The sequence below is a fragment of the Dama dama genome, chromosome 23, assembly GCF_033118175.1.
Source record: "Dama dama isolate Ldn47 chromosome 23, ASM3311817v1, whole genome shotgun sequence".
NCBI classification, from domain to species: domain Eukaryota; kingdom Metazoa; phylum Chordata; class Mammalia; order Artiodactyla; family Cervidae; genus Dama; species Dama dama.
In genome coordinates, this window is record NC_083703.1 from 72,804,506 (window position 1) to 72,814,088 (window position 9,583).

Sequence of the window (9,583 nt, forward strand, 5' to 3'; positions counted from 1 at the left end):
CGTGGCGGTTGGCGTCTTCCAGGATCGGCCTTTGAGCTGGGCACACTTCCCTCTCTGAGCCAGGGAGGTTGGCCTCCTGCTCTGGGCAGCTTGTAAGGTCAGCTGGGCAAGGGCAGGAGCCAAAGCCCCAGGGTGCCAGTTCGAGCAGGACGCTGGCCTTTCCGATGGAGCCTGTAACTCCATCCGTCCCACAGTGTCAGATGCTGGAGACCCTGGACAGGAACATCAGCAGAGCCGTCTACGGCCAACAGAGGCCTTTCCCACTGGTTCCCACAGGCAGGGAAAGAGGGCTGGAGATGAGACAGAGCGATGGACAGACTCAGATTTAATCTGACAAGTGTTTCCTGAGCACCTGCTGTTTGCCAGGCCCTGGGCGAGAAGCTGGAGACAGAGCAGCCAGAGCATATTTTTCAGCTGCTTGGGGTTAGACCTTTTGGCCTGGCCTGGTGACAACCCAGACAGAAATACCGGTTCTCGTGGAGCCCACATCCTAGTTGGGGGAAAAGCCCTGAGGAGCCGGGGCTTGGTTGCTGGTGTGGCCTGCCCAGGGTCTCCCTCCCTCCTGCCACCTGAAACAGACCTTCCCAGGTCGTGGTGATAAACTCACCTCACAGACCTCAGAGGCTGCTGTGGAAATTTAGTAAGTGAGGTACAGGAAACATAATGACTTGATTACTGTTGCTTTTACTGTTATGGTTAGACCTATCATTATAAATTTTATTCTGTTATTACTGTTATTACCACAGGCCACTCCCCAGTTCTGAAGCTTTGAGCAGTTTCCCCAGAGGGAGAGTGTAGGAGTGAACCTTCCGTGACCTACGGAAGAACCATCTCTTGGCAGATTCAGTCTGGAGTTGGTTTTTTTTTTTTTTTTGGCCAAGAAGCAGCCTGCAGCACTAGGGCAACTTCTTTCTTTCAAGGCAGCTTAGAAAAATTGGCTTGGTGCGCCCCCTGCTGGAGCTGCAGGGATTGCCTTGGAATTCTGGCCCAGCCTTCATTCTGTTTCACAGACCTGGAGGCCCAGAGGGGGCAATCTTGCTCAAGGTCTGACAGCAGAACAGGTCACGTGTCTTTTTCTTTACTCTTCCTACTACGGGATGCCTCCCTGTCTCCTCCTCATTCATTCTCCAGGTGTCTCTTCTCAGCCTGGGGTTGTGGGGAGATGTGGGTGCCGCCCTCCATACTGGCCAGTCCCTCTTTTCTCTCTTTTTTCACACACACACACACACACACACACACACACACACACACACACACACACCACTTACTGAGCCCCACCCTGGGCGCTTTCCGGGAGCTTCCTGCCAATGTCGGTTACTTTCTGAAAGCATTGCACAATGACTTGGGCTTATACAAACTCCTTCCGTTATAAAAAATTTAGTCTTAGGCGTGGAAGTTCCTCTTCGTCATAAAGTACCACATTCGGCAAGGTGTTTTTCTTGTATCTCTCTGTTCTCCACAGAAACTGGGTTATCTTTCTTTCTTTTCTTTTTTTTTAAATTGAAGTGTGGTTGATGTACAATATTTTGTTAATTATTTCTATACAGCAGAGTGATTCAGTTATACATACACACGCACATATACATTGTTTTTAATATTCTTTTCCATTATGGTTAATCACAGGATATTGAATATAGTTCTCTGTGCTATACAGTGGGACCTGGTTTATCCATTCTATGTATAAAAGCTTGTATCTGCTAACCCCAGCCTTCCACTCTGTCCCTCCCAGCCCCCTCCCCTTGGCCACCACTGCTCTGTTCTCTGTTTCTGCTTCTGTTTTGTAGGTAGGTTCATTTGTGTCATATTTTAGATTCTACATATAAGTGATAGCATACATAGTATTTGCCTTTCTGACTCACTTCAGTTACTATGATCATCTCTGGTTGCATCCATGTTGCTGCAAATGGCATTATTTCATTCATTTTTATGGGTGAGCAGTATTCCATTGTGAGTATGTACCACACCTTTATCCATTCACCTGTCAATGGACATGTAGTTTGTCTCCAACGTCTTGACTGTTGTGAGCAGTGCTGCTATGAACATAGGAATTCATGCATCTTTTTGAATTGGAGTTTTGTCTGGATATATGCCTAGGAGCGGGATTGCTGGATCATGTCAGTTTTCTGAGGAACCTCCATACTGTTTTCCACAGTGGCTGAACCAAGTTACATTCCCACCAACAGTGAAGGAGGGTTCCTTTTTCTCCATACCCTCTGTGAGGTGGTACCTCGTAGTTCTGATTTGCAGTTCTCTAATAATTAGTGATTTTGAGCATCTTTTCATGTGTCTGTTGGCCCTCTGCATGTCTTCTTTGGGGAAATGTCGGTGTAGGTCTTCTGCCCATTTTTCGAATGGGTTGTTTTTCTTTTGGTGTTGTTGAGTTGTATGAGCTGAAACTGAGTTTTCTTTAAGGTGTTGCAATCTGCATTTTTCTCTTTTTTAAATTTTTTTTTTTGAGGTGGATCATTTTTAAAGTCTTCGTTGAATTTGTTACAATATTGTTTCTGTTGTATGTTTTGGCTTTTTGGCCATGAGGCATGTGGGAATCTTAGCTCCCGGACCAGGTGTCTAACCCACACCCGTGCTTCAGAAGGCTGAGTCTTAACCCCTGGACCACCAGGAACGTCCCTGAATTTTTCAGCTAATAGTTTATCTCTGACACTTTGCCATCAGTATGTGTCCACCCAGTTTAGGTTATTTTTTGAATACTCTATATTCATGCAATGCCTAGCCTTTTCAGGGACATTTGGGAGCTTCCCTGTCACTGACTGTGTACAGTAAACATCCTCACACTATGAAGAGCATTGGCATTTGCCTTCATATGTCTGGAATTGGGATTTGCTGGGCCCATCTCAACTAGAGTACTGTGAACTCCTATGGTCAGGCCAGTGTCTTAGACCCCACTCCCCCACCCCTGCTTCCTAACTCAGGGTCTGCCCAGTGGCCAGAATCCCTGTGGTGACTGTGTGATTTGATTGCCTTCAGAAAATCATCGGTGCTCAAAGGGAGATACTTCTATTCCCTTAGCAGATTAATCTTTTAAAAATATATATAATAGCAGTATCCATTCTTGACAAGGGTGCAGATAAATGGATAGTCTTACAGGCTGCTGGTGGGAATATAAATAGGAAGAGAACTGAACTTATGAGTTTTATATACTCATCTTCTTTGGTTATTATAGATACCATTATGTCATTCAGGAAGGCAAATGTGTCAAAATATTGTGTCTTAAACATTATTTCACCCTTCCCTTTAGCTTAGCAATTCTACTTCTAGGAATGTACTCTAAAGAAATAGCTAGACACAGGCTGAAATATTTACATAAAGACCTAGTGCTGCCTATTTGTTGTTGTTTAGTCGCTAAGTTGTTTCTGACTCTTTGCAACTGCGTGGACTGGAGCCCGCCAGGCTCCTCTGTCCATGGGATTCTCCAGGCAAGAACACTGGAGTGGGTTGCCATGCCCTTCTCCAGGGGATCTTCCCGACCCAGGGATCAAACCTGGGTCTCCTGTGTTGCAGTCAGACGCTTTACTGTCTGAGCCAGCAGGGTTGTGTTCATGTCTAGGGGACTCTTCAAATATCTTATGATATACCCAAGCACATGTGCAAAAATCATCTATAGAGAACCTTCATGACATGCTTTAGGGAGTTTCAAACAGTAAACTATAAAAGACAGCATACTATAGTATGATCTCCAGGTCTTTTTTCATATGCATGTGGTTCTTTATATATGTGGCTCTCCTCTCTCTCAGCTGTAAAATCAACCAGCAGGGCTGTTGACCACCATCTCTGTAACCGTCTCTGTAACAACAGTGCTTCTTTCTCTGCTGGCTCAGACAGTAAAGAATCCACCTGCAATGTAGGAGACCCAGGTTCAATTCTGGGGTTGGGAAGATCCCCTGAAGAAGGGAATGATTGTCCACTCCTGTATTCTTGCTGGAGAATCCCATGGACAGAGGAGCCTGGAGGGCTCCAGTCCATGGGGTCACAAAAAGTCTGACATGACTGAGCCACTATCTCTTTCACTTTGACTGTAGTAATAAAGCCTAATTACCTGTCTTTCTTCCCCGCCCACCCGGTGTCTCACAAGCCATCCTCTGTCCACCTGCATTATTCACATCAGAAACATCAGCTGCACGTCAAGTCCTGGTGATTGATCCACCAGATCACATCTAGAATCTGTCTGACCATCACCACCTCCTTCCTTCACCCACCATCTTTCTCATACCGTAACTGGCCCCCTTTTGGGCCTGCTCACTCCAGGGGCCAGAGTCATCTTTGGAAATGCTGATCTGATTGTCCTGAGGGAGAAGCTGCAGATGCGAACAGGCCCCTGCCCAGCTCAGCGGTGTCCTGGGTGTCTCAGTGCCACGGCCCTTGCATTTCTAACACCCACCATGCCTTCCCTCCGCAGAGCCTTTGCACTTCCCTGCAATCCCAGACTCCTCCTCTACCTATCCCTCCTGGAATCTCAGCTAAAATATCACCTCCTGTCCCCCAGCCTTGGTCAGGCCCTGGTTGTTCCTCTGGCACACTGCTTTCTCTCTGCAAACCCCGAGCACCGTGGCTGTTACTTAGGTGTTAGAACTTAATTACCCTAAATGACCCAACAGACTGTAAGCTCCCTGAGGGCAGGGACTGGGGCTGACTTGTTCATTGCTGCATCTGTGGCCCCTGGCCAGTGCCTGGTACACAGTGTTGATAAGCGTGTAGAGGGTTATCATGAACTTTAGAGGAAAAAGAAGATGTCCTTTAAAATGGTAGTGGTAGCTGGGGGTATAAAATTATGCATGACTTCATTTGTTCTTTGCAGTTTCCTGTGCTTTCTGTTTTATGGTCCATGAGCAAGGCAGCAGTTGTCATTTTGTCAGAAGCTGCCAGTGCTGGGTCTTCTCTGGAGGGTACGCCTGGGCTCACCTCTGCCCTCCTGCCCTTGCCTCCACAGGCCTGAAGAGCTATGCGACAGGCATGATGGAGGTTGAGTCCTCCTACTCGGACTTCATCTCCTGTGACCGGACGGGCCGCCGGAACGCGGTCCCTGACATCCAGGGAGACTCCGAGGCCGTGAGCGTGCGGAAGCTGGCTGGTGACATGGGCGAGCTGGCCCTCGAGGGCGCAGGTCGGAACCCACGGGCACACTTGGGTTCGAGCACCTGGGGCAGGAGACCCTCTTCTGGGCTCCAGGGCCAGCCTCTTAAGTCCCAGGCTGCCCCCTCTTTCTCAGAGAAGAAACTGCCTTTAAATCGGGCCCCCTGCCCAGGGTCAGTGGCGGAGGGCAGCCAGTCCCCAGGCGGGAGGGTGCCAGCGTCTCAGGCCATCCTCATGCCCTCTGGCCAGGCATCCCAGCGCTTCCCTTGCCCCTCAGCCTCCCTGCCCATCCACAGGCCCCGTCGGTTCCCCTCCGCCATCCCTCCCGGTCCCTCTGCTCCTCTCTGTCCCCACGGCCACCACCGGGCTCAGGCCGCTCCCAGCAGCACAGCAGCCTCTGCCCGGGCCTCCCTGGCCCGCCCTCACCGCAGCCTTCCTCCCAGACAACTGCCAGCAGGATTCATCTATAGCCCCCATCCCACCGTGCTTCTTCCAGTTCATCCCCCGGCCCCCTTCATCTCCCAGTTTCCTCCGCTAGAACGTCCTTCACCCAGTCCTGGCTGCCCCAGGAGCCTCCCCCTCCATCCTCACACCGTCCTATCCATCTGTGGTCAGCCCTCCCTTGTCCTGCGGCCCGATCTCCCCAGGCTCTGGAGCCTCCCCGGGTCTGAACCTGCTCTCCTCCACCCTCCAGGCCCATCTTTCTCCCCTGTGCCTCTGATCCAGCCGAGGAAGGGACTTCCGTTTCTTGAAAATCCCCAGTGGGCCTCCGTGCACTCTCCCTGTCTGGTCCTTCCTGGCCTCCCCGTGCCAGTCTGGCTGTTCCTCTTTGTTCTATAGCCCAGACTGCTCTGCTGAGAAGTCTCCTCTGACTTCATCGCCCTCCCAGGACGGGGAGGCGCCCTCTCTGGCCACCTCCATGATCCCACAGAGCCCAGAGATCCTCTGGGATCCGCGTCCTGACCTCTTGGGGCCTGGCAGTGTTTGGTTCATATCAGGGGTGCCTGGTTGGTGGCTGTTCGCTGACCAGCATATCCAGCTGCCATGCTGGGCCTGCGGCCAGGGGACTGGCTGCCAGGCCTCTGCGTCTGCCTGCTGGACTGTTTTCTGCCTCCCTCGACCTCAGTGTAGCGGCTCATCCACCCACCCAGGCCCTCTACTGCCTGCTCCCACCCGCATCTGATTTGAAATCCCTGAGGTTATCTGGGCGCCTTGGCATCTGTCTGCCCAGGTGACAGACCGTTAAGAAGGGGACCTGAGGAAGGAGTACTGCTAGCTGCAACTCAGTGAAGCCCTCCTGGTGGAGTGCAAGCTACAGTGAGTGGCCAAGGAACCTTCTAGTAGGCCCTGCAACGAGCAGCTTCCCCTGCAAGTCTTACAAGGCGTGCTCAGTCCAGCGGACTCACTAGGTTACAGAGGTTACAGGTGCTGAAGGCCCCGGAGCATCTGCTTGCTTAAATCTCCTGGGAGACAGATGCCCAGCCCGGGTGAGGGAGGAGGAACCAGGGCTTTCACCTGTCCTTGAAGGCCTGGCCTCCAGGCTTCCCCAGGTCACCTGTGTGTTAAGGCTTCTCAAGCCCTTTGCATGCAATCCTTTGTCTGCTCCCGTATTTCCTTCTGTGGGGAGCACCAGTGTTTCCTTACTTGGCCGAATAATGAGACATAAACCAAGCAGGACCTGAAGGAATACGAATGCACCCCCTGGCAGTATGTGACTGGAAATTTTCCAAATCATGCTCTGAAACTGGCCCCAAGGGAGTCCGTTCCAGGGGGGCTTGGGGACCTTCTCTCTGGGCCAGAAGAGAGCTGGGACCTGCAGAGGGGAAGCCCTACCCCTGGGCAAGCTGTCCCCCGGGGCCCTGCGACTGCGGAGGGCTGGAGAGCCGGAGGTGTCGTCATCCTCACTTCCTGGATCAGGAATTAGAGGCTCAGAGAGGTTAACTGTGTTGCCCGAGGCCCTACAGCAAGGACATGGCCAAACAGCAGGTCCTGGGAATCTGACTAGAATGTTCTGCTTGCCAGGGCGGGAGCTTAGGACCCAGCAGGGTGTCACACGTTGGGAAACCTGCCCCAAGTGCCGGCTGCTTTGTCAGGCTTCTGGCGGGCCAGGAGGACCCTATGGGACCAAGTCTTTGCTGCAGGCAGCGCCCCAGGATAGGCAGGGTTGGAGGGGCTGGTGGCCAAGTTCTTCCCACATCCCCGCCCCACCACTCACCCCAGTCCCCAAGACAGCTGCCAGGGCAGAAGGAGGTGGCAGCAGTGATGGGCCTTTACAAACCCTAGAGAGAGATGCTTTAGCGACCGGGTTCAGTCAGGGGAAAGGTCACTGCTCCCTCCACCACTTGGCTCTCAGGCAACTCAGTTCACCTCTCTGAGCCTCAATTTTCTCCTCTGAACCTCAGTTTTTCTCACTCAAATCGTATCATGACCCTCATCATGCCTCCAGGCTGCTGTGTGACCACCTGGAAAGTACTTGTTAGCCTGCAGTCTAGGGATCCTGGTACACGGTAGTTTCTCCTTCATCCTGTAAAGGGCTCAGCCTAAGGATGCAAAGACGGGGCCCAGAGAGGGAGATAGGCGTGGTCTAGGGAGAACACAGCACAGTGAAACAGCCTAGACCCTCTGCAGGCCACCCTTGGTGCTCCCCTGAGTTGGCATCTTCATTTTTAAAATATTTATTTATTTGGCTGTGCTGGGTCTTAGTTGCAGCAGGCGGGATCTTCGATGTTTTTTTTTTGGCATGTGAACTCTTAGTTGCTGCTGATAGGATCTAGTTCCCTGACCAAGGATTGAACCTGGGCCCCGTGCATGAGGAGCGTGGAGTCTTAACCACTGGACCACCAGGGAAGTCGCAAGCCAGCATCATCTGATGCCCTTTTCCCTGTCTTGTAAGAATTACTGTTTGCTGAACACCCATCACATGCTAGAACCTCACATGCCCTCTCCCCCCTACCCCAACCCACACAAATGGTGGGTGAACCCACTCAAATATCCTGACCCTCAACAGCTCTTCACCTGATGCTTGTAGCATCCATCCATGATCCTGGCCCTTCATTGATTTTAATTATTCCCCCGTGGCTTAGTTGGTAAAGAATCCACCTACAATGCCGGAGACCTAAGTTCAATCTCTGGGTTAGGAAGATCTCCCGGAGAGGGACATGGCAACCTACTCCAGTATTCTTGCCTGGGAAATCCCATGGACAGAGGAGCCTGGCGGGCTACAGTCCCTGGCGTCACAAGAGTCAGACACGACTTAGACTAAACTACCACCACTGCATACCAGTAACAGCAGATGCATTTCCTTTGTAGAAATTAAAAGGATGCAGACCCGGATAGAGTTTCCTTTGGCCGCCACAACCCCAGTCCAGCTCCTGTCCTGCTCCCCAGGCTTATCCACACCGTTCCCATTGTGGCCAGGCCCTGCCAGACCTTCTACCCTTTAAGTTTGTGACTATGTCCCTCTCCCTCTCCTCTGCAGAAGGACAGGCGGAGGTGGGCACCTCAGACAAGGAAGCCAGCAGCCAGCCCAAGAGCAGCGATGGCACCACCTCATCTTGAACGTGACCTTGCCCGAGGAGGCTGGACGGGAGATGCGCCGTGGGCCCGGAGCCCTGGCACTGCTCTGAGCAGTGTGTTCCAGGCAAGCAGGGCCAGACTGAAAGGCGGGCCCAGGGGCTCCTGCGGCCCCCTCCCTGGAAGGCCCTCTGCCCGCACCCCCAGGCTCCACGCCCCCACCACCTCCCCCCGCGCCCGGGTACATTTCAAGACACTGTAACCGCAATGATGTAATTTATCCAGGGGGTGCCGGGACTCAGGGGCTGGGTCCTGGCCCCAGGGGTGAGCGGCCCGGGCGGGATCAAGTCCCAGCTCAGCCCCCTTGTCTCCAGCCTTTCCAGCCTTCTGAGTCAGGACACCTTCTTACCCTGTTTTTTAAAAAGCACTTTTAAACTTTTTAGAAACTTTCAACCTTTTCTCAGCAGAGAAGGGAGGGAGCTGACAATTTACTTTTTTTTTTTTTTTTTTGGAAGCCATTGTGAGCTAAACTCTTGGACCATCTATGCAGCTCTGAGGTTCCCTCCTGGAGCTTCACAGATCCATTTTTAGGGAAGGGATTTTTGTGCTCAAAACCATCTTGATTAACTCTCTGCCCTTTCTACCAAGATAAGTGACACCTAGAACCCAGGAAATAAATGCTGACGATTTGTGTGACTGGTTTACGATGACTGTTTCTCCTGTAAACAGCGAAAAGCAGGAGCTGGGCCTTGTTTCCCCAAGGCCACGACTAGCTGAGACCCAGTGCTGCCCCAGGCTCCCACGTACCTGGGAAGTAGCTGAGAAGATGCCGGGGTTCCACAGAGCCGCCACTCCTCGGCCCAGTGGCTAATGAGTCCTCTTCCACCTCACCCTCTCCCACCCCACTTCACAGCTATGGGAACCCAAAAGGAAAGTTTCCCCCTTAGGACCTAGGGTAGAAGGGGGTTAAGAGTTCAGGGAG

The 9,583-nt window shown here is 52.1% G+C and overlaps 1 protein-coding gene across 3 annotated transcripts in view; it reads left to right on the top strand.

The window, feature by feature from the left end:
• Positions 1 to 9,297, top strand: part of PKIG (cAMP-dependent protein kinase inhibitor gamma) — a 76,668-nt gene extending 67,371 nt beyond the window's left edge. For all 3 annotated transcript variants that reach the window (XM_061127339.1, XM_061127338.1, XM_061127337.1), the window contains 2 exons: positions 4,946 to 5,119; positions 8,567 to 9,297. In XM_061127339.1, the coding sequence (XP_060983322.1) occupies positions 4,969 to 5,119; positions 8,567 to 8,646 (231 nt within the window). In that variant the 5' untranslated portion in view covers positions 4,946 to 4,968 and the 3' untranslated portion in view covers positions 8,647 to 9,297. The remainder of the gene's footprint in view (positions 1 to 4,945; positions 5,120 to 8,566) is intronic.
• The last annotated feature ends 286 nt before the right edge of the window (positions 9,298 to 9,583 follow it).